The sequence below is a fragment of the Neodiprion lecontei genome, chromosome 5 (genome assembly GCF_021901455.1).
Source record: "Neodiprion lecontei isolate iyNeoLeco1 chromosome 5, iyNeoLeco1.1, whole genome shotgun sequence".
In the NCBI taxonomy this organism is placed as follows: domain Eukaryota; kingdom Metazoa; phylum Arthropoda; class Insecta; order Hymenoptera; family Diprionidae; genus Neodiprion; species Neodiprion lecontei.
Window position 1 is genome coordinate 20,250,456 of NC_060264.1, and position 26,339 is coordinate 20,276,794.

At 36.8% G+C, this 26,339-nt stretch overlaps 1 protein-coding gene across 1 annotated transcript in view; it reads right to left on the reverse strand.

Annotated features, from left to right (window-relative positions):
• Positions 1–26,339, reverse strand: part of LOC107225773 (retinal guanylyl cyclase 2) — a 143,186-nt gene that overhangs the window by 36,013 nt on the left and 80,834 nt on the right. The window contains exons 3-6 of the mRNA XM_046741182.1: positions 24,800–25,151; positions 21,754–22,074; positions 6,363–6,526; positions 1,950–2,076 (exon numbers count right to left, since the gene is read on the reverse strand). Of these exons, the coding sequence (XP_046597138.1) occupies positions 1,950–2,076; positions 6,363–6,526; positions 21,754–22,009 (547 nt within the window). The 5' untranslated portion in view covers positions 22,010–22,074; positions 24,800–25,151. The remainder of the gene's footprint in view (positions 1–1,949; positions 2,077–6,362; positions 6,527–21,753; positions 22,075–24,799; positions 25,152–26,339) is intronic.

Consider the following 26,339-nt stretch of genomic DNA (forward strand, 5'->3'; position numbering starts at 1 on the left):
TAAATTAACCCCTAAAAATATTAAAACAAATAATATTCTTATAAATAAAATTATTGAATATTCGGATAAAAAAATTAATGAAAATTCTACTCCTCTATACCAGAATATCCGAGCTTTGGATTACGAAAGTTTCATTGATTTGTCTCACCGGTGATAAATTTCTAGCCAGAATATGCGTAGCATGAAATTATAACGGCAATTTCTCCGATTTTGCAGGAGCAATTTCAAAGTATTGAGCACTTTTTTTATTGTATCCCGCGAATTATTGGGATGTCTTGTTACCAAGATTTTTGAATTTTACAAAAACAAAAATTCGTTTCATTAAGAAAGTCATTTTTTTTTAAATTTTTATTTCTAGCCTTGTCGCTGAATTCAGATTTCGAATCCATTCGACAATATTTGAATTTTAAAATTTTGAAAACCAACTTATTACTTTTCATTTTATAATCTGTTTCTATGTAATGTAAGGATTTGACAACTATGACTAGAATGAACTCCGATTCTGAATGACCTACTTAGTTTAGGAATGATTCTAATTCGTTCGCATCAATACCAGTCTTTTGGATGTAACGATTTCGGCTTTATTTTTGAAAAGAGCAACCTGAAATAATAACAGAGCATTAAGAAGTCTTTAACCTATCTCGATCAATAATAAATGAACTGCTTTTTATCATTACTGGATTCACAACATTAATTTTGCAATTTTGGATTTGATATCAATCACAGGGTGAAAAAAAAAATTCATTTTATTATAGCCATATTGAATTGAACACACATGATTTTGAATTCCCGACAAAATACTTTGAAAATTTTCCAAAATTATCTCGAAATACTTCACATACTTCGGTTTTCGTGAGGACAGAATCAAATTTTCATGATTTTACTCTCACATTCGCATGTTTTGACTATCAATTTCGCACATAACACACTTCGAGTATCATCTGTTTTCACCTACATAAAATGAAAAATCTTTATTACCTTAGTTTGGACCTCGTCAAAAATGCGTTATTGCGTATAAAAAGTTCTTGTGGAGCGAGCTGAAGAAAGTTTCGAGTAAAAAAGTTATCGCTGTTATAACACCGCTCACGTACAACATCTTAACGGAAGATACAAAGTCGAAGAGATAAAATTTATCAAGCTCAAGCTTTCATTTAATCTCATTTCAGCCTATTTCGTTCCGAAAATCGAGAAACACAATCTTGCAAACTGAATTGGATGAAAAAACAGCTATTGATCCAAGAGATGGTATTTCGGTGCGAATAGATGCGAAGTGTGACTTGAAATTGAATTTAGTACACGTAGTTCTTTGCGCTTCACCTCCGTGTTTTTCCCCCATTTTTTTTTTTAAGGGTTACCCTCTTCAAAGTCCCGTCGTTAAAAGCTTGGGAATACCCCGGTTTACTTTCATCTATTTCGGCGAGGGAAATAGATTTTCCACTCGATTGGCAATCGGTCGCCAAAAAGGTTTACTAAGCAATTACGCCCTTTCGGTCCGTTAGGGTTGCCGGTTTTTAAATTACACTGTTTCTCGCTTCTCCAATGCTCAAATATCAATATCACCAGGCACGCGTCGTTCACAATTTATACCGATATCGTTATTGAAAAAGTTTTTCACTCGATAAACAACCGAGAAGATAAATCACCTATTTTTTGTAAACACAGGATATTTGTTCTTCCCGCTTAATCGATTTTCTTCGTACTCGTATTTCTTTATGTAATAAAAATCTGTCGACTCGAAATGATCTTTGAAGTTTGGAAAGAATTCATTGCAAGTATTAATCTTTTGAAGTAAATCATCTTAGCAGTCTGTTCCTGTCTCGATGTCTGAATTCTTCTCTCTTTCCTTTTTTCTTTTTTTTTTTTTTTTATTCTGGAGAAACATGAATTATTCCTGTCACACTTTGGTGTCTCGAGGTCGAACAGTGACGGTCAAAGTTTCTGATTCTTACCTGTGCTGACCATGGCGACAGACTTCCAACGAAAATGTACAAGAATTTCAGCCAAAGTTTGTGCGATCGCCGGAAGTGAAGGAGATAGTCTGATAACCGAGGATACGTCTGTCTCTTCCGCAGTTCTCTGAAAAATGAAACAACGTTAACGAGAATTCAAGAAAACTTTCAAGTCCGGGAGGGATAAATTTTGTCGTTAATAATTCAAATGGTGGGACATTCAGGTTCTTATTATTGAACGGATAAAATCGTCCAGAATTTATTCGCTTCTAACGGAGCGTTACAGCAGATCAGAAGCATCTAGCGGAATAAATGATGAAATTTGATTTTCAGTCTTTTGGAATGTTGTTATTATAATTTCAAATCGTGAAAAATCCTATAATTCAATGACGAAAATATCAAAGGATCAAAAACTTCGGTGAAAGTTTTGCTCCTGGTTATCTTAAAACTCTTACAAATTAACTTGAGCAAACGTTGAAGGGAGAAAAACGAAAAAGATAAAGTGTGGGCAGAAAGTGTCGAGCTTCAAGTGGAAGTCTAGAAAAGTATAATTACAGGAGAACTGGTGTTCTTAACACCGAAAACTTCGCCGCTTTTGGTAAAAGTTAACCAGAGAACTCGAAATTTATCAAACTTAATAAAAGTTTCGTTATTTCTCAAGAATCCTATATTTAAAATTATTTAGCTCCCTAATCATTTCCCGAGAATTAATTATAAAATCTTATGTATCAGTGGCTTCTATTTATCCTTATATAATATGTAAGCCATAAGGTATGACAAAAAAAAAAAAAAAAATCGAAACGATCGATTTTCGAGGAGTTTAAATTGTTTAACCAGATTTACAGAATTATAACTCTCGTTTTGTGTACTCCTGACGATCCTGAATCCATTTGTTCGTTAAGGTTTCGTATGTATCGATAATTTTGATCTAAGACTAAAAAATTTTCGCTTACACTCATTGTGAAGTCTGATAACAAGTTCGCCAGAATAGCAGATCAATCTTTTTTATAAGCTAGCTTGGGCATGAAAAATATTTTACATCCGACTTATATTCGTTGTTTTTCTATTTTTTTTCTTCGTCTTAATTCAGTGATTCTGACAATTTGAGCTTTCGACCAAGCTTGATCAATGAAACTTCAGGATCGTACGTAAGATTTCTGAAAAGAAGAACGAATCGCGAGTCACTATTTTTGGAGAGCAGTGAGCAATGTAAAAAAGCTTCGGAAGCTTGAGCGAGCCTGAAAAGCTTCGTAACTCCGTGCCGAGTTCGGAGTTATCCATCATCGGATAGGCAATACGTTCGACCTTGTCAAAGCGCTGATCTCTCACAGAGCTCTGACAATGAATGGATCGACTGGCACCGGGTTTGAACAGATATGAAAGCTTGGCTCTGAAAGCGTCAGCGAACGAGCCGTGGATCCGTTTACCAACATTATATCTACGCCACGCAGGAATTCCTTCAGCCCTTGACAATGTAACAGGAAACGATTAGCCCATGTATAGCTTCGAGCGGCTTGCATTGTATCGGCGCCAGCTTACACTCAATAAAAAATACGAGCAATTTCCGCGGGAAGAATAAACTCCGTGCCCATATTCGTTGATGCTCTTTAATGATACTTTAACGTATTTACTAATTCATGAGAGTCTCACGCAAGTCACGGATAGGAGCCCGTAGCGGTGTTGTGCATAAAAAATAAGGGTGGATGGAGTGAAACTGAAATTTCTCTATCGCCTATATCGTCAAAGTTATTATACGACAAAGTTGGCTACTACGTAGGCTGTTAAGGAGCCTATTTACTTGTTGGAATCGTGAAACACTTTTGCTTAGAATCGGTTAGAAATCGTATCGAATCGCTCGAAGCCATTTCAAATCACTTAGAATCGCTTTGAGCAACTTATAAATCGTTTAAAACTATTTGAAACCACTTTAAAACGATTTGTATTCATTTTCAAACTAGTTCAAATAATTTATAGCAATTGAAAACTTATTTAAAAATCTTTGAATGAGTTTGAAATTTCTTGAAATCGTCTGAAAACGACATAGAAACTGTCACAAAATCCTTGAAATTACCTTCAGGCAGTGTAAAATAAGTTTGTAACCGCTTAAAACCGTTTGAAATCAATTGTCACTTGATCTGTAGTTGAATATTTTTTCCGTATCTCCGATTTATCCAGAATTCGGGAACTGAAGGTTCTTGAGGTCTCTCATCGCGAACCTGAACTCAAAATTTATGATTTCAAAATGGTGGATAGAATATGTCCGATGCAAATGAAGATAGTAATTTGATTTGAACGAAACTTTGCAACCAGTATTTTTTGAGAATGATGATTACGGGTTTGAAGTTGAAAAACGAAAATTCGAAATAGCAGATTCAGATAGTCAAAAATTCCGAATTACCGAATTTCTACTTTGGGGACATTATGAAATTTCTCAAAAAACCTTTGGATACCAAATTTTGTCCGAGTAAAGTAATTTCTCGAACTTCACATCGCCAAATTCGATCCACCATTTCGATTTCCTGAATTTCGACCTGAAAATCCCCAAATTATGAGTAACGGCAGATAAAAACAAATGCGTGGAGCTTTTTATTCACAGATCAAGCGACAAACGATTTCGCACCGTTTAAAGCTGTTTGAAAATTATTCCAAGCAGATTAAAACTGATTTCAAATAGTTCAAAATGATTCCTAAGTAGTTCGAAGCGGGTTCAAGTGATTCTAAATGTGGGATCCATGTCGTAGCTTTTTTTCGTAATTTCAATATACTCGATTTTCTTATTTTAACAGATTTTTTCGTAGTTCGCGATTATAATGGTTCGATGCAAACACTCGATGTACACTTGGTGACGATGAATCTGAGACGGCTTATTTTTTACACTAGACAGTTACATTGGCAACGCAGAGAAACCTACAGCGCCACAGTCGGCCGAGCGCGCAACAAACTCAATCTCAATAAACATAACATAACCTATGACCGTCGAATCTAACCTTAGAATACGTGTCAATCCAACAAGTCATCATCGCTGCGGTATTTTAAGGTTAGATTCGACGGTCATGGGTTATGTTATGTTTATTGAGATTGAGTTTGTTGCGCGCTCGGCCGACTGTGGCGCTGTAGGTTTCTCTGCGTTGCCAACATAACTGTCTAGTGTAAAAAATAAGCCGTCTCAGATTCGTTGTCCCCAATTGTACGTCTATCGCGTAGTAGAATTGACAAGAAGCATCGATTTCTGGGCAACCAGCCTCACGAAAGGCTGTCCAACCCTTCCACGTCCTCGGCAACGTCTTGACCCGTCGTAATTTGAGCTGATCTTGTCCCTGAAACCTGACTGCTGGTAATTATCAAACCACCGAGCTGTTAGACTAGGGCCATTATCGTGAGTAGGTGGTTTTCCACCCACCCCCGGTTAAATTCCAGGAACTCAGTTACCCAGGGCGTAAATCCGTGTCTCATTAATTAAAGTGTAGTCATTCATGAGTAACGCGGGGATCTCTGGCTAAACATATATTTTCCACGCAGTGTTAAATAGCGGACGAAAGTGCGGAAGGACGGAGGAGAGAAAAACTGGCAAGACGGGAACGGTCGAGTCTCTCGGTGAGAAAACAAGAGAGATAAGAGCGGGAAAAAAAGAGAAAGGGATCAGAGACGGCGACTCATCCTCCGACCCTTACGGGTTAAATAAGGAAGTTTGCTCGTCGGCTGGCATTAAACTAGGTCGACCCTGACGCGGGAGTTGAATATTTCTCCAAAGTTTCCACGGGGGAAAAAAGGGATATCAGAAATGCGGAGATTAGTTACGCCGGGTTATTAACTCACCTTCGTTCAATTAACAAACTCAATTTTCTCCTCGTCACGGGTCACAAGCGTTATACAAATCGGTAAGAAAAAAATAAAAGCATGTTGATATTGTGAGTAAAAACAATCTGCATCAACGTTTAATCAATTCTTTACGTAGCAGTCATTCCTTCCCAAAGATAGAGAAGAAAGATTTCGAAATTCCATCGAATCCTTGAATTCAGAATATTTCATAAAAGCCACAAACGTAACTGATCAGATCGTTCTTTTCTTTGTTTTTTTTTTTTTTTTACCAAAAACATCGGACCGATGTTTTTTGATACTTTATAATTATTCAAAATTCTTGAATCTTCGTTTCTTCTTCTTCGCTTCGTAACAAGACACGTAATTATCTCATCTGACGTATTTGTCAAGAAGATAAAAAAGCAAATGCAAAATAAAAAAAAAAATACACACGAACACAATCGAAAAGTTCGTGGATTAAAAAGTTTTATATAGAGAAAGTTGTATATTCTCATTTCTGGATTCTGAAAAATTGTCGAAACCAAGAACGCGGATGCGTCATCTGCGCTGTGAAATACGTTGCACGGTGAATAGAAAATGTGGAACTTTACTCACCAGCGGACAGGTCCACGTAATCAGTGGCTTGTCCCAGAGGTCGGCAAGCCTGGCGGCAACTTCGCACGTGTCTGGTTCTACGGTTGCGATCAGAGCCCGGGTGGTGTTGCGTCCCAGGGCGTTGACGAGTGCACCAAGCCCTCGGGAGCGAGTCTCGCAGGTGACTGTGAGTCGAGAACAAAAAAGAGGAAACGTTTCGTAAGACGAACCGACGCAAAATGATGTAGAAATTACGCCGAATGAGAGATGCTTTTGCGTGATTAAATTTCCGTTGAAAATTTTTTTACATTTCCCCAGCGTCTCGATTCGTCAATAAAAAATTTCCGAAATTCATAACGATACAATGACACTGGAATTGAAAAGTTTATTTGGATATTTGAGCCTTTGAGGGAAAAGTATAACCAAATTTTCAGGGATATGACGTCTCAATGTTCCAGGAACGATCATTGTTATTTCTCACGCAGTTATTTGCGAGGAATACGATAATAATAAAAAAAAAAAACGTAAAAATAAAATTTGACTTTTTTGAAATTTTTTGTTTCTTTTGTTTCTCTCGACCAAATTGGGGAATCGTTAAATCCACCCGTAGAAGTTTGATAAACATCATTTTACATTCGTTAAGAAATAGACGACTCGAAAAATCAATTTTTACTATTTTTGGTGCACGTTTGAAAAAAAAAGATAATTGTCTTTTGCTTGAAAAGTACCCTGTTTACAGAAACACTCCAATATTTTACACGATAAGTATAAATACGATTCTATTACCAATCGCTCACAAGAATGGTAATTTGTTAAGCAGAAAACGATGTTCATTTTTTGGAAAATATGCTTCGAAAACAGTAAAAATTTATTTTCCGAGTCGATCATTTTTTACCAAAAGAAAAATTATGTTCATGAAACTGGTACGGATTAATTTATCGATACTTCAATTTGGTCAAGAAAAAAAATTCGGAAGGAGCCAAACTTTATTTTTATAATTTTCATTCTATCACCATCGAATTCCTCGCAAAAAAAAAACTGCTCAAGAAATAAATTTATCATCCCGTAGTTGTCCAATTTTTTTTTTTTTTTTGACTCAAATATATAGATTTAAAATAACAACTATTATGACCGTCCCGACAAAAGCCACGCATGGTGAATAAAATGCTCGATACTTTACCGACGCTCTTTTCTGCGTAATTAAAAAATTAATTCCAGGGTTCGTACCGTAATATATTTAATTAATTTTAACATTGACGAAATATCGAAGCGTGAAAAGTAATTTTTGAGTGAATAAAGCTGTTGCGAATTTTTTGCGTCACCGCGGGTTGCCAATTTTACCTCGACTTTGTGAGCCAAGAAATTCCGAATGCAAATTGTGTGATTTATATGAAAATCGAGCGTTTGGGGTTTCTGGGGTCGCTGATTACGAATCTAATCTCGAAACTACGGAGCTTGGAACGATGGATTCAAAATGGTAGCCGAAAGGTGCGAAAATTCTGCGTGGTTTGTGGTAATTGGAGTTTCCTAGGTTCTGGAACTCACTGATTGCGAATATAAACTCGAAATTTCGAAACTCATAATTTAATATTCAGAATGCTTGAATATATAAAATATTGGTAAACACTTTTAAATTTTTTGAACCCTCGAATTGGTTCCTTGGATTTGGAATTCTCTATTTGGCAATTCAACGATCTATTCAACCTTACAAGTTTAACATTATAAGGTTCATTGGTTTTTGTACGCTATCTCAAATTCACATTGTAAATCGTTCGACCCCAATCTAAAAATCAGACTTTTGACTGCCTCGAAAACGTTGAAAAAAACACACGATTTTCGTTGGAATTTTTTAAGACGAATACATTTTTAAAGCGGAGGTACAGGAAGACCTGAAACTTTTTTTTATGGTAAAAACCGTTTGAATACTCTCCAAAATAAAAGTGAGTGACGCCGCTGGCCGTTTCTTCAACTTGCGGCCCGAAAAGGGTTTAATTTTTTCATCGAGGTGACAGTCGAATGGCAAAAAAGTTCATCGAAACTTCCCAGACAATATCGGCGTACCTCAAGAATAAGCTGTATTGCGTTTATATATTCATAGTCGTACAACGCGAAGCATTGAAAATAAAAGGCAGAGAATTTTTTTGATGGTGAAGTTTCGAAAAGTTACTTTATCACACGCGAATACCTCAAGTAATGCGATCGCAATGGAAATCCGTATACAATACCGGGACTAAGAATTTAAATGGACAAATAATAAAAGTATAAAAAAGGAATCGGACAAAATCAAATTTAGTTCTCAATTATAGAAACTTACCAATATTCATTTAGATCTGTCTTGAATTGGAATGCATAGAATGTAAACGGTATAAATATTGCTAAGAATTAGTGTAATCTACTTCAAAATGCATTAGTAATTCGGTAAATTGGAATATTTAAAAAAGCAATAGTTGATTTGAACCAAGAATCTAGAGTTCAAAACACCAAGAATACCGAAATTATTTCACTACAAGTTAAGGAGAGAAACAGTGAAAAACCACACCGATCACATTTTAATCATACGTTTCGGTTTTTATTCATTCACCGCAAATAGCTTGTATGTTTGTAAGCCTATCGTTATTCTCGTGGATCCAACTTGATTACGCGATGCAAATGCGCAGACTCGCTAGCTAGTTCCCTCGTCAATTTTCGCGTTGCGCATGCGCGCGAGACAGCGAACCTGCTTCAGCGCTGGAACCCGAACGTCTGGACGCCGCGATGATCGGAGAAGAATTTATAGTTAACCAAATGCGGAATTTCAATTCTGTATTTCGCCACAGATGGCGCGTGAGAATATTACCGATCGATAAATCCACCATCAGACTTTAAGAACTGCCAACATCTATCAAACGACAACAAATACTTGGTAGAAAGGCTTCACCAGACGATGCGTAGTTTACATTACGTCTTATGATGGTCGTCTCATTGTTGACGGTCTTCTAATCATCAAGTGTATCTTACTTCTCGCTATATAGTTATAGTTGTTGGTCCTAGTTTAGTACTGTCTAACTTCCATTTCAAAAGACTGTTTTGTATCACAATCTTCATTCTACTGTTATGTTTCTATATTACACTGATCTTCGATAATTCGCTATCGCATTTATGTTCCTCATGTTTGTATTTATACGGCTACTACTGATGATTATCCTACTAACGCGAGGGAACTTGTCTCATGGATAGTAAAAAAAAAAAGTATGTATCTATCCATCTATCTATTCATGAACGAACCGTTTTTTTTATCAATCATTCCATGTTTTGTTTTGTTTTGAAGATAGAATTGCCTATAAATTTCAGTTTTATTCATGTCAAAAACTTACAGTCAATCGTATGAATTTATATATCCATAAATCCGTTTGTGCAACATTTGAAACATCGAATTTGTTTCATTTTGATTGGATCTCCTGATCTGGCAATTATACTGCATACAGTTTTCGCTCTGTACATGAAAATATGAGGAGAAAATTTTTCATCGTTGATTTTCCGACTCTCCAAAAGTTGATTATAAAAACTGCAGGAATAAAATCAATTGTCCGCATTGATAACTTTCGCCCTCCTTCAATTCCACCATTAATGATTCCTCCATTTTAAAAGCTTTCTAAATTTGACATCCTACCCAACGTTGGTTTAACAGAATATGATATCCCTTACTGGCTCCAATCGGCAATAAAAGAGAGGAAATTCCATCAAGGTATCCGGCTTTTCGAAACCCAAAGTTAGTCATACAAAAAGTTGAGCGAGACGATCCAAAGTACCGACACACCCGGCTCTTGGGACTCAAAGACTTTAATTAATCCTTCTGGGTGGAGGGGATTATCTGCAGATGTCGTGTTCATTGCCAGTCGTTAACTCAGTTCGTTCCAGACTCGTACATACTTCGGTTACAACTTCACCATGATCGTCTTGCGAATGTGTTGGATGGGCGATGGCTGCAATTGAAAACGTTTTGAGTGCTCACGGAATGGGGTATGATAAAAAAAAACTTGTCACATTCTCGAGTGGCTGTTCCTTCAGGCTGTTTCCTTATGTTCAACTTTAAAGCTTCTAAGTCCGAATACATTTGTCTGTAAAATTGGTTGTTCAAAATGTCCTAGCAATTTTTGTTGTTTGTGTATAACGGATCACGCAATGATTTGATGTTAAGGTCGATGAATTTTCCAAAATCGGAATAAATAAATTCCATCCAATATCAACACATCGAACAGCATCGTCTGGTTTCGAAGAGCCATTGAAAAAATGTATGCATGGATATTGGGAAACGTTCCATAAACTGTTCATGAGCTGAAACTCAGTTGATTGAATCCGTGAATTACGACTCTACCAAGCGATGTGTTGAGTTTAATTCACCGCTTGCCTCAATTGACGTTGAAATTTATAGCCATCCACTTGGCAGACACGCCGTACGCCTTCGTCAATTTCAAACCTGTTTCAAAATTGTATACGTAATTATTACCCTCGGTGTTACCCGTAGACCAAAAACCGTCTCGACAGAATAGCTGCTGTTGTCATTTTGTACCCGTGTAACTGCGTACGAACGGTTGTCTGCGGATTTTGATTTTTGGCTTGGAATCCGTACCGCTAGTTTGGAATGAAGATATTTTTTAACCATTATCGTAGTTTCAATTTTTTTCTTCTTTTTATCCGGAGAATGGGCTGTTTATCTGATTCCAATGAAATATAGCGTACTTTGTTGATGAATGTATCTTCTCTTATCGGTTTCTCTGTTAATGAAAATAGTTTTAAAAGCAAATCGCCACATGACGCGATAGTGTTACGTGCGGTTCTGGAACGAGAAAAAGTATTGAGGAGATTGTTTGTGGAAATTTAATATTTGTTAACCTTGGTGTCAACATTGCTTATTATTTGATTATTCGCCCATGTCAGCTTAACGCTTGACATATTCGCAAAATTTGTTGTGACAGCGTTGAGAACTCTTGTGTCGCCCCAGAAGTTTGTTCAATATCCTGATGGCCCAATTTTGACGGGATTGAGAATCCAGAGAAGCCTGATTGAAGTTCGGAAAAGGTTGTAACGTTCTGAAAAAACTTCACGGCGTAAGAATTGAGTGACTACGTTAAGAACGTTCTATATCCCGACGATTTGATTACGATGGAATTTAGGTTCAAGGTTGAGTTTTCACATATCTTGATCCAAAGAAATGTTTTGCACTTGAAAAAAAGTTTTCCTTCAACCGAAATGGATGTTAGATCTGAAGGGTTGAACTATTTCCCGGGATGGTTCGTGAATTTTAGCGACACATCAGATCTCCGGAAATTGGTGACAGCTCTGAGAATCGTGTTATTGTCTCAGGAGATTGTGCGGATATCGGTGGAGTTGAGAAGAAGCCTTTTTCGAGGTACTGGACGATTTGGCGACAGCCTCGAAAATTTTGCGTTCGGAACCAGCTAATCGTAAGCTAATCAACGCAAATCGAAACTATCAGATAGTTTGAGGAACGATCAAAGCGAAACTGATCGGGATTTTGGAGGAGGAGGGAGAAAGTGCAGCGCTGCAGGATCGATGCAGCTTAAGTGGAACACGTAGTCAGGTGACTGGTTATGCATTACCTTCCGTCCATATGCACTCCAAGGTCCGAGTTATGCGCAGACGCGATTGTAGCGATGGTTTTGGGGGCGGTGCGTCTCTCGATGTGCTCGGGACTCTGAGAGAGTGTTGGCACTGAAAGTAGGCTCCGGAAAAGACGCTTGGAAAATGAATAACTAGCCGAAAAGGGTAGAAGTGAAAAATTTTAACTTCAATCTTCAGCCTGTGACTTAAATCAGATTACCATACATCGGCTTGTCGTGTTTACGAGTAGAGAGTCGTATAAATAAATGGGCTAAGAAACTAGTTTTCACGATTTCTGCGAGTACCTCGATGGGATTCTGAGACATGGATATTCATGTTTTGAGACCTTCGTATCAGAGTTTGTCAAGATTTACTTTTATAGCTGTTTTTTTATTTTATTTTTTTTTATCAATCGTACAGTTATTGTGAACGATGCAAGAGTTTATCAATTCGAAATACTTCATACGCAGCACGTGTCACCCATCTGGTTTAAAGGGTTTCAAGTTACCAAGGTTTTATTGTCCAATTTTTCGAACAAAGTCGTGAAGATAAGTTTATGTACCTTACAAAGACTTATGAAATGGGTCTTTACGTAAATTTCGGTGTCTCGGATCTCAGCGAGATGTTTGCTTGAAAATGTGAACATTGATTTTTTTATTCAATTTATATTCATTCACACGGCGCTTTGTTTGAGAACATAAAAAAAAAAAATAAAAAACTACATGATTACGTTATTTGAGAGACAAACTATGTATCAAAACTAAAACTAGCCGTCAGATTTTATAGGCTCGTTATTCGGTAAAATCACGAGTATCGGGATTCTCTGCAACACTGTATGTTGCTTGTTTGCCGTTTTCGCGGAATACGCGATGAGCAACAGCCTGCAATAAGAGGCGCCTTATTTTCTTTATCATTTCACCACGTGTCGGACTGCGAACACTGCGTCATCCAGATCGTTAGAGCCAGCTGCTGGCTCCAAAGAATATCCGAGCTTTTTTGCTCAGGGCACTTGAATTTCTAGCGGCGTACTTTGGCACCCCTTCTCCACCCGACAAAAAGTTACCTTTGAGTGTACCGAGTGCGAGTTTCTCACCCCGGCAAAGTGAATATACGAGTTCAGGGTTGACTTTAATAAGCTTTACCTGTGCTTTGAATTAATCAATACTCTAGATCCGCAGTTCAGCCAACGAGTCGCTGGTAATTCAAGGCTCAGGGTGACTCGAGAACAATTATTTATGCTCCGATACAGACGCCGACAAATTATTCTCAAGGTCAAAGGTTTTTGTTCACAGGGTCCAGAATCGAATTTCCACGCTGAATTTCAATGCGATTTTCAGTATTCCGATCGGTGCAGCATTTTGGTGCACTTTAATTTTTTTTCCAACGTTTTTTGTGGTGGAATCTCAGATGATGGCAGCTAACAATCAGGTATAAACTAATATCGTATTATAATAAAATCAATACATTGTCACAGTCTTTAAAATGCAAGAGAAAAAAACAACCGGTTCAAAAATCATGTGAAAACTTGCAAAAAAGAACGGGAAAAGTTTTGAAATATCTACCCGCCCAACAATGCGAAGAAGTGAAATTTATGCATGAGAGCAAAAATGATTGAGCAAGGTCGGAAAAGAAAGTAGGTAAGTAAAATCGAAAAATTAGAAAAACAATTAATACAAACAATATTAATATCCCTGGCAAAATACACCGGAGAAAGAGATAAGGAGAGGAAAAATGTTGAATATCAATGTCGCGAAGTCATGTTTTCAACAATTTTCTCAGTATAAAAAATGATTCCAAGTTTGAAGAAAAATTTGTTTTTATCCAGCCGGTGATTCCATTTGGTCTCAAACGACTGTAAGAATACTTAATTATACACCGCAGTCACGATTTAAATGAACGTAAAACAGTCAGTCTCTATTCGAGGGGTCGTTTTTTTGGTCCTGTACATTATGCCTGGTTCCAGAATCCCGGCTACAGTGAGCTCGGGAGCCTCGTTTGGATACCGGGTTTTCGCCAATTTCTTTTTTTTCGCGGAGGATGCGAGAAGGAGGGGATGGAGCACCGAGGGTGCAGTCAAGTTTTTCGTAAAACCGCGCAGAGTAAACAGGGAAGAGAAAATTAGTTAGCCGGAGGTGAAATTGAGCGACTGGATTTCGTCGGCAATGGTCGCGTGTATCGTATCTATCTCTTGTATACAAATATACACGTGTGTCTTCCAGAGATTACACTTCGCTGCTGCACGGCCTAGGCCATAATGTCGGTTTCATGACTACGTGAGCGAAGAGTAACAGCCGCGTATAACAGCGCCGTCTTTTGACCCTCCGATGAATAACCGAGGTCGCAAGACTCAAGGACGCTCACGGCTCCGGGGGCGGGTGGCAGTCGGCCAATAATACGCTTGACGCATGGCCTTACAGCCTCCCTACTGGATCATCTGCCTTTTATTAAATTGCAAAAACAAGGATTATTAAGAGGGCTAGAGAAATAGAAAGGAGCTAACAGAAATGGAAATTGATGTATGAATAGGTGGGAAATCAAGTAATTTTTGTTTCACTGATTTCGCAGCTGGCAGATTTATATTCGTGCTGAAATCATGATCAAACGATTCTTGCCATCATTTTGTTTCATATGCGATATTTTTCGATCAATTGTCGGCATTTGGAGTTATTTTATGGCTGGAATAAAATCGCAGGTGGGACAACAGCGGCCATTTTGATTTGGTCTTTCTTGTCGGTTCGCAACTGTTAAGAAGTACAAAATACTCGGTTTTTCTGGAATCGATCTAGTTTTCAACTGATCTGGGATAGTTCCTTGCTAGATCGTTTAGCTATTATCAAATCGGAAAACTAAGAATTATTCAGAAAGAGCGAGACAGATAGAGACATAGAGAGAAGTGAAAAATCAGAAATGAACATTCAATCACACTAGACTACGAAATCAATGCGAGCAATTTCGATAGATATTGTTCGATTAATTGATGGTGTCTTCAATTATCTTGTGGCCGAAATAGAATCACAGGTGAGACAACGGCAGCCATTTTGTATTCAATCATAATTGGTTAGCACTTGAAAACAAATTCAGCTCATCAAAGGTAGCTTGCCTTAAAAAATTGAACCTGAAGAGAATGAATTTTACACTTCTGCGCGTTTGGAAATAAGGTTTTATATTTTTCGAAAATTACGTACTGAACGAACTATTTCATTCATACAAAATTACCTTTTATGTGAAAGGGAATCTGGCTATTTTGCATGACACTCAAATAAGACTGTTCGCATTTATTTTCGCGCTTACTCTGTTATTTTTTTAAATCCATGAATTGATTTGAGCTTTTTTATAACCGTGAAGTATTTCACGTTTTAATTTCAATCGTGAAGAAATCTAGAAATGTCATAAATATTTGCCAGAAGAACTTCCCAGGTAACAACATGCGTGAAAATTTTCAGCAAAAAGACAGCAATGGTTGCAAAGCATTGTTAACAATATTAGAACAAGGTGTGTCCTCAATTGCTATCAAAACTCAAGCAAATAATTCCAAGTAAAAGCTGTCAGCAAAATATCTGCTAAATTACGCATCTGGGAATCTGTCAGAGATAACTAATAATATTTACGTATAACAAAAATAATTCTGACTTTAATGCGGGCAATTTTTCCACTCACAGTCTTCAGTAAAGATATTTCGGGGAATTTGTTGGGCATGGACAACTTTTATGGAGGAAAAAAAAATGTGACTACGCATAAAATGACGAAAAAGACAAGCTTTCAAAATGGCGCATGAGAAAATTCACTTTTTTGTCATCTCTTCATACGCCCTGTTTTTCGCACAGTTTACATAGCCCACGGGTCTCTGAAATTGAGGGTTTATTTAGAGAGTTCAAAGCCGGTTGAAAAAAGTAATTCATCGCCGAAAACGTTTGTAATCCAGGCTTGTCAGACGAAAACTGACACGGGTATGACCGGCGGCCCATTTAGAGTATGATAATGACCCCCCAATTCCTGCAAGAGATATGAAATGTACCCAGCTTACAGCATTACTTTGGGCGCACGTATCGCTCGTTTTCGCGTCCCTGACACCACGTGAATTTATTTAATTTTCCCCATTTTTTAGGCCCACTTCTGCTCTTCGGTCACTTTTTTCCCCCTCTTGGAAGGCACGTGTGACAGGCTGCTATGTTTCATTCGCGTAAACAGCGCGCGATGTGAGGGAATAACTTTGGACCGTTTCTGGATTAAAAAAATTTTTTTTCCCTATAGTCGTTATCATCGTTTTTAGAAACTTTTTATCCTTCGCATGCGTCGAGTCCTGGAAATTATGCCGCGGTTAGCGCTTGTCATCCCAAAATTGGAGGAAAGCCAACACCGTTAATGAAACCAGATTGAAGAGGATATGGCTGAGTTTCAGAATTCAACTTGCCATGCTATTATTATCCCCATTATGTTATCAGAGAAGACATTAGGTGCTACGCTCGATTGATAAACGTGAGGTCGTGATTCATCATGGTGGATTCACCAGGAAGATTCGTCGAATTCGAAGCAGTGTAACTTTCAGGAGAAACATTTCTTCGTCTTTCAGACTTTGATGTCCAATCTACATTTTACAGGTGTCTCAAAAAATTATTACGACAACCAATGGATTGACCATATTCTGATTTTGACGTGAACCAGATTCTAAAATTTCAGAATCACAAAAATCATCGTGAAGTTTTACTTTTATTTACTTGAATCAGATAGGATTTTAAAGTTTTCGAAATTGTTTCACGTTGTAATTGAACGCTAGGAAAATTTGAAAAGTTTCTAATCATTTTTCAGAGGATTTTAAAATTGACTCCGTTCTACGTCATAGGATTTTAAGCTTTCCAAAACAGGATAATGAATTCAAAATATTCTGGCGAAATTCACGTGACTGAATGTTTTCATGCAATTTGAAAAATTTCAACGACTGGTCAGTACCACTAGAGTTTGAAAGTGATCGAATCCCTCAGAATGACGTTGATTTTATCACAAGAGAATTTAGTACGAACGAATCTCTGAAGATCTTTCGAATAAAATTCCAACGACCATTAAATTTTGGCTTGATTTACTAGAGATCTTCAGCCGACGGGTGGGTTGAAAATATTACATATTCCTTTTTTAATACAGCATTCTTATTTTTTTTTTTAACATGTCAGCACTCATTTTCATTCAGGTACAGATAAAACTGAAATTTCATACTCGGAACATGACTCGATAGCTAATTTTGCATTTGCTACGCCGACGGAAATGTTTACCAAAGATTTTCGAAACATGTTAAAGTGCATCGATCAACAGATTACTCAGCACAGAGATTTGCTATGTTATTATTCATGCGTGTGTAGCCTGACCTCTTGGATGATCGATTGGATTGAGCCAGCGACCAGAAACTCGCTAACTGTCGATGACAGATTGTCAGTTGACTTTTCACCCGATCAAGCTGCGAAGTACCGCAGCAACTAATGCTTCTGATCCCAAATTCGGGAAAACTTTGCGGTCAGGGTGTGATGTTTTGACAGTATTCAGTTCCGCAGATTCATCGTCGACATTTTGTCGGTCCGGATGAATTTTGATATTTCTGTCACATCGTTTCTCGCCTGCTGCCGACTATTCTCACAGATGCTGGAATTTCACTCACTTCCGGGAAACAAAGCGTATTTAACACACCAAAAATGTATTTATGTATAATATACGGGATATCCCATGTGAATTTAGTAGCCGAATGATCATGACATTTTTGATCTCATGACGAATTTTTCCTGTGCACAATCCTTAACAATCTTAAAGAAAAATTGTTTTTTTTTATTACATTTTTCAACGCAAGACACAAAACATTCTGTTTTCGAAATAAGATATTTTCACGTAAGATTAAGAATGAGATCGCTTTTTTAAAAATTTTTTAAATAATGTTTTCTATTTATTAATCGTTTTTTTCTACTTTCATCGCTACTCAAAACTTTTTGTACTATTTTGAAAAAAATTGTGAGTGTGTTTTAAGACTAGAGATAGAATTTAGAAAAATCAGTAATCTAATCGGGGTTACGGTATGTATGATAAATAAATTTTGAACATATAAAAAATAGAAAAACTGATTCGAAATTTAGAAAAAAAACGTCCCTCCACTTTGAATCTTGTGTGAAAATGTTTTATTTCGGAAACAAAGTGTTTATTTTTTGATACCGTTTGTTCGGTTGCATGTTAACCCAAAAATTTCGTTGCCAGGATCAAATTTAAGTCATTACAACGAAATTTTTTCCCGAGCGTTGTGAGTGAAACAGGCAGAGAGGATTTGAAATTGGAGCTGTAGAAACACAGATTAATTGAATTCGTCAAATTTGCTTTAATCGCCTTTGTCCTCGACACGGATTGTGTAAATGTGCGGTGCGGTGGACGCTGGCTAAAATCCGGGTCTGCTCTCCGTCAAACAGCCGGATACTCGCTCCCCGATTTAAAACTTCAGCCCCTAAAAGTTCCCGCTGTCCGTGCGGAGAGTTGCAGCGCGTTGCGGCCGTTGCGAAGAGCCGAGGACCCGTCAGAGTGTAATTAAATTGGACCTCGGGGGTCATTAATTACTGTTTGACTGTTCGACCGCAATACCTGCACATGTTTCCCTCGGCGTTGTATGCCTGCCTCGGAGAGAAACGAAACGCACAAAGCAAAATGCGCCCTCTTTAGCACCCGTTGATCACTCGAAATCGACATTTTATTACCTAGTCAGCTAGATCAAATAGTGATGATAAAATTATTCAACAGTTCGTCGTTGATGTCTAAATTTTTTCACGTCATCTGTTTTTCATAAATCAGGTTTCAGCCCTTTAGTGAAATTCGTCAGCGATACAGCGGTTTCAATGAATCGATCACAGGTGTTCCTGTATTACCGACAAACTTAGCTATTCACGTATTTCACACTTTTTTCTTCCTTTGGGCGATGAAATTGCATAAAACTTCGGGAAATTGCAGGGTCTAATGATCACGCTTATTTGGCCACTGAAAAATTTGCGATAAGTTCATGAAAAAAATCCATATCGTTAGAAAGCAGTTGTAAGAAATAACCTCAAAGCGAGCATGCTCATTCAATTCCAAATATATTTGAAGTTTGTCCACTAATTTTTCGAACTTTTCTCAGTGCCCAATCGAGTGCACTTGCAAACTCGATGATTTTCTAAATTTTGTAATCATTTTGTTACTTAAAAGGGATAAAAAAAAGTGTATAATACAATTTGCTTATTCGGTCGTTATTTCGACATCCCTTAAAGCTGACTGGATCACGAGGTCACGAACGTCGTAATTATGATAACTTCTATAATTCCAGTCTCTCAAAATTAGAAAAGATAACAAATGTTTGCTCTGAATTTGACTTGATTATCTGCAAAATTGAATTGGTTTTACGTTAATAGCGAATTATATGATTCACACTTAATGGGCACGAAATGTTCTAGGATAACTGCTCCGTGAACCTCAAGTAACAATAAGCGAGCCCCCAGTGTGCGGTTAACAATGAAAAGGAGAAGTGTGAAAAGGGTGATTTATTCCCGCTGTCCCCGTTTAGCCGAACCCAACGACCTTACTTCATTCATTTGCTTATTTGCTTAAACCAGGGAATTAATCGATAGGGCAGCTGCCAGCTTTTCTGATCCAGTTTTCGAATCGCGAATAAATATAATAACAATGGGACTGGACCGGCGGCTAATTGGCGAGAAACGTATGGAATTTTCGTGAGCGGATTTTCAGGAAATTAATTGCTAATTTAACACCGTCAAAATTCAGCGGCTACAGGACTCCCGATCAAAATTAAATTCACGCGGATCACAGGACGAAGTTTCCTTACCATATTCCTGATTTCTGCCGAATCGTAGTTAAGTTATGAATTTTGTTATTTTGAGGCTTTTTACAACCTTTTTTTTTATATACAGGGTGCCTCATTTTAATCAATCCAGTTAAATATCTTGCGAACCAAAAATTTGTGTAAAAAACGTTTTAGACAAATGTTGTTAGGTTTAAAGTCAGAAAAAAGATGACAGAGTCAGATTTTCCGCAAGTGGACGCGCCGAAGTCAGATGAAGGTCAACTTGGTTTTTTTCAAACGGAACAGTATATTTTTTTTTATCGTTATCAAAAAGGAAATCAAATTCTGCACCAAAAAGTACGATACACTTGCCACCTAAACTCGATTAGTGATCGGATCAAAACATTTTTCACTAACACTTTTGGTTGTCGAGATATTTGACTGGATTGATTAAAATTAGACACCCTGTATATATTTTGCTTTCCTTGTTGAACGGTCAAATAATTTATCGCATCTGACTTTGGGTCAGAACTTGTTTGCACGACGTATCCTCAGCTTCATGAAATATGAATCCGTTGGAAAAATTTCAAGATTCAGAATTTACAATGAGTGGAAAAAGAATAAAAGATACTTAAAGTTCAGGGGCATCAAATACATCAACGATTTCTTGATTTCTTCGCGCCATTTGTTCACTTTACTGCTGTGAACTTGTCTGAAATAAGCATAAGACGAAGCCAAGATAGCAAAATAGCTGTGATAAGCTGATGGAGGAGTGTAAAAGAATTGTCGGAGAAACTTCACGCCGTTAGCGGTCATAGAAGTTGAAAAAATGTTGACATTCAGTCGGAATTCAGCGATCCCGATTTTTTCAAACGCTAAATATCACGCCTATAAATCAAATTCCATCAAGTCACCCGCTGTATCGCTTGATTTTCTGATTCTCAATGAGCTAGAAATGTCGTTTACGTTCAAGGTAAAAAGTATCTTTCGCAAAACAACAGTTTTCAGGACTTACAATCACGAAAACATTCCCATCTGTACGTTTAAGCAGGATTTTAAAATATAAAATAACCGTATTCGAGCATTTACTGAATTTTGATTTCACCACATTATCCTCTACCAACCCCCCCTCGCCGCGAATAAAAGTCAACCCTATATCAGTTAAGAGCGATTTACAGATAAACGTTAAGAAGAGCCAACGACTGTTGAATGTAGGATTTTAATTTGATCAGTGCTACGATTTGAATTGAAATACTTTACTAAAAATTTGTAGATGTGTTTTTTTTTTTAGTTTGTTCGATAAATCGATCTAAATTTTTTCAGAGGGGTCGAATATTTAGTTGTGGTGAAATTTAAACCTATTTTCATATGCCATACGATAGTACAATAATATTAGTATCTTATTTGTGAGTATTTTTGTTGGATTATGCTCGAAAAAATTATGCGCGGAAAATATTTGAAAACTAAAAGGACCGATTACTTGAATAAAATCAAGATCGAAAAGTCATTTCTGAAAATTTTAAATGATTCATTTCGATTAAAAAATCTATTACATCGAATTTCAAAATGTAGAAACTCGAAATGCCGAACAGTCACAAAGCATAGGAAGTCAAAATACTTATGGAACTATTAGAATGAATAAGAATATAGCAAGTCAAAACAAAGAATGGTAAAAAAAATCGTATCTGGTTTCTTATACTTTACCTTTTGATAAATTTTCGATGCTGTGAAATACAATATGAATGTTTTGAAAATTCGATATTGTTACCCATCTATTTTCCGACCATTTTGTTTTCATTCCCCGCTAAAAAAAACTGTTCGGCCGAATTTTTTTACATTCAGAGTTACTTATTCCGGACAGCCCATTGAGTAGAACGTTCTCCCCAACTTTGAAGCCATTGGACTCAGCGCGACACTGTTTACGCAGCAGTTGTACAGTCCCAAACCCTTCGGAAGGCGGGATATTTTACCCGAGAAATCAGGAAATAACTTATCGATGATTCGATCAACGTCACTCACCGGATTTCGGCAGCATGCTGAGGGTCAGAGTCGAATTGTAGCGACTGAGGAGGGCGCCGATCTCCGTGACGTTCGTCCCGTGATCGCACTGTTCTCTGAGGTAAATTAGGACCTCGTTTCCTCGCTGAGAATCCCTCGGCACCAGGCGATGCTCCGAGGTCTCGGGGCGAGTCCAGTCGGCCCTTGCTCTCGGCCACCATACCAGGATCAGAGCGGTGAACCACCACCAGCGAAGGCGTGACCAGCCGGGGGCCATGGACCCGGGGCTGATGGGAAAACCGGTAGCTCGCCACCCCGCGGGGCGTCAAACCACCCGCCAATCTGCGACAGAAGTGTTTCGTCTATTCAGGAGTGTCGTTGTCGATTCAATTGCGCTGACAAGGCAAGCACACGAGATGCACTCCACCGATCTACTTCGTTTTTGGATATGTTGTACTACATTGAAAAACGTTGGACACGTGTTTTTTCTTACGCGCCAACTCGGCCGTTCAAGGGTTGAAAAGCACACTCGAAGTTCATCCACGAAAATCGATTTTATAGGATTTCTCGATAAGCAGGTCCAATTTTTTGATGACACCATTCGGAGATTATTCACAACCGACGGACGATAGTATAGTAATAAATATTGTGCATTTCACGACAAATGATTGTATTTTTATATCCTGAAAATCACGCACGCAGCGCAACTATTATTCCCCGAAAGTACCACGAATATTGAGTATCTCTTACAAATTGTGCGGAATAATATCGAAAATTACAAAAGTTATGTACTCCAGGTGAAAAAGCGTAAGTTTTTGCAGATTTAGTGTTTTTGGATCTTTTGAGAACACATATTGACACATTTTTTTTTTTTTTTTCTTTTTTTCAAGTTGTCGGTCAGTTGATTTACAATGTTTAAGGCATGGCGAATAAATGCACCAGGCGCATGAAAATCAAGAGGATTATGGTTACAGTTTGCCACATTTTTTCAGTTCATCGATATATTGTTGCACGAACGTAAAACTGTGCGAAAATGTTAATTCAAGTGTTTACCATGGTAAAGTTGGTGGACGATTATTATGATATTTTTGAAAAAATTTAAACTCAGCTGTTGATAGCAAGAAATAATGTCAGAGATTATATTCTATATTCTGAAATGTAAATACTGAATTTCGATCAAGTAAAACGCGAGTAAATATTGTGCTTTCGGGGAAATTAAAAAACGTATATGGTACGACTCATTCGAAACAAAGTGGGGTTCTTATTTTACGCTCGAATAAACGCCTGACGGTCAATTTACGTCACCGCATGGTGAGAAACTCGTTTCTTCCCTGTCAGGATATTGCTCTTGACATTCAAGTCTATATTTCTTCCAAGTAAGAGCAAGATAACTCAATTTTCTTCCTTTCTTCCGAAGTAAATTTATGGACTGTGGCAAAAAGCAGCAAAAGTCCACCTTGCGTGGTTATCGAATAGTTCATAAATTTCTTCTCGAAGAAATCTTCGAACCAACCTCTGAAACATCTTTTGAGACAACGCTTTACAAGTTTCAAACTCATTATGCGATCAACTCTCATCGATTTATTTTTAAAGCTACGAACCGTTTTCAAAAGTTTTTTTTAGAATTCTACAATTTACTGCAAACTTGTTGACGAATCAGAGTTATTCGATTTGATTAACACTTTGATTAGGGTTTCCGCAAATTACGTGAAATATTCCTCAAAAAAATTGTACACAAACTTCTTATAATTCTGAAGATATCCTTGAAGTGTTTACACATCATATTTTTAATATTAAATGGAGATCATAGTGCAATTTAATTAGTTCGAGTAAAACTTTCGTTTTCGAAATTGTTTTAGATATCTGATATTGCAATGATTTTGTCATGAAGATATTTGGAGATTTTATCGAATTTCACATAAATTTGTTAATTTTAACAAACTTCGAAAGTTTTGCAGAATTTTATGAGATCTCATAATATTTACTAGTACTTCCTGACAATTCCGTGAATTTCAATGACCATTTCAAATTCATTTTTCCCATTAAGGGGGTATTCTAGTGTAGAAATTTGAAAAAAATCGATTTTTTTTTTTTTTATATTTTCAAAGCTTAACCTTTTAAGAATGTGTCCTTGAAAGGACAAGTCAAAATTTCAATTATTTTCAGAGATATAGCTATTTTAGTGACACGTCTTCAATACTGGCTCGGCTGGAACGAATACTTTAAACGCGTTTTTCTCAAAACTACATTTTTCAAAACGGTTGACATGATTTCTCAAGTTCTATTGAACCGATTTACTTGAAATTTGGTGAGAATCTTCTCAATACATGTCTCTATCGCACGAACCATTATTATAACGAAATAATAATTTTTACTATTTTTAAAAAATTCAGAAACGTCCAAAAAAGTCAAAAAAAACGTATTATTTTTTTCGGACAGCCGTAATTTGGCAAAAAAAAATTTTTTTTCGACTTTTTTTTGGTTAGTACGATAGCTGCATTTATGTAGATTAATAATCTTTTTTTTTTTTTTTTTCTGATGACCACAAGGGTAGAAATCGTGGCGACGAGGATACTGCCTTTTGTTTTCCCCTTCCACTTCAAGGACGCATAATTCCATGAAAATTTATTTTTTTGTTTTTAAATTCATTTTGTGTGCTCTTAATATATAAATAAATAAATGATAAAAAAATGGATGGTAAAAATATCAATAGCTTTTATTTTATTCACCGTCAAAAAATGCTCGAAATTCGGGCCTCTAGACTAGAATACCCCCTTAATACTTTCCACATTTTTCTATTTTTAAAAACCAGTTTTCTGAATTCCTGGACATTTTTGACTCTCATTCAATTCCCAACGATTTTTCATCAACATTGGAAGCTTGACTAAAGTTTTACTGAGTATGTAAAAAGGGGGGTCTTCAACTCATTGATTATAATTGACGAAAATTTTCATTGATTTCTCGGATTTCAAGAGTTTAACTAAAAGTTCCACGAATTTCATTACAATTCGACCAATATCGCCGCTACTCCGAGTTAAAGTAAAATAGAATTGGAGATTGGACTGACCTTGATCTTGTTGCAGAGAGCTTGCAGACCGTGGATTCTTCTACCTCTGAATTCGAGACAGCTTCCTTTTCCTCATGGTGACGATTTTTCTTCCCGCCTAATTTCGGACCGGACGAATACGGGCTCGCACTTTTGCGCGAAGAAATAAGAAAAGAGAAAACGAACACAAAGACCAGGAAGAAATAGCGCGAGTCGATTTATGCAGATCGAGTGACCGCCTTTGAATTTCGGAACTCGATTGGTTTTCTTCTTTGTCTACATTCTGCTTCCTCAGTCGATAAAATCCTCAAAGAGTTCGGACAGTTGAACGCAGCTTGATGGTTCTTTTCTACTCTTCTTATATCTCACGAATCTAAAACATAGTGAAAGAACAAAAAGAAAGAAGAATTATTCACTTGTGCAAAACTTTTAGCGTTGAATCAAAAAACTCTAATCTTTTACGAGAAACTTTCGACAGATTTTAGAGAATCGAAGAGTCGATCTAGAAATTACATGGTTTTTTAAAAATCAACTCGGATAACTTCAGTTAAAAACTATAATATTGTTTTAACATATTTTGGAGCGTTTTTTTTTTTTTTTTAAATAGGAACAATTTAGATATATCGGAGAATGGTTTTGCAAGAATTTAAGTGGGATTCGAAGAATCATGGAAAGAAGTTCAGGGTATTTTGAAATGTATTAATGGACGAGTGCAAAATATTTTTGAATTGCGTTTAGACAGATTGTACGGATGAATTTCTCAAGATTTTAGATCATTATGAATGATTTTGTCAGGAGATTAACGCAGATTATATAAAAATTGTAATGATTTCCAAAGACTGTAAATTATCGAAAATTATTACGTGATCTTGAATAGTTTTCTGAAATTGGAAATAAAACTTTGAAATCAGTTTGGCAGATTTCTGCAATATTTTGCAAGTAATACACACTCAAACATACGAACTACATCCACTGATAATTACGACATATAACATAACATAATATATAATCATGAACCATCAGATCCTTCCCCGAAGGTTTCATTTGTTAAAGATTGAATGAAAAAAACATGTAAGAGCGTTGGTAATCAATCTTCTGCGGCAATGAAACGAGATTACAAAAAAATTCTTACACTTTCAAGGTGTGGAAAAAAGATCAGTGATTCCAAAAGAAGCGAAGAATATCAGCATCGAATCTCGAAACCATACCGAGTAATTTGTAGTTGTGGCTACTGTACGGTCCTTAACTATTTCAAAGTTTTAATATAACAGAAAAATGTATTTCTGGAAAAAAATCAACATTAGTTACGTAGCTGTAACTTAAAATACAGTAATACGGTGTTATTATTCTTTTTTTATTACGGTTAGGTCAGGTTTTACTATATTTTATCGTAATAATTAAGATAATTTGATGTGGGTGGAATAATAAATTTATTTTCAATCATTATATGACTGAAAAAATCTATTAACTCGTTCGATTTTTTGTGCACTGTAGTGTAAAATCTTGATTTACGTTTTTTACGATTCTCACAAAATATACTGCGTATTACATAATTGTCAAG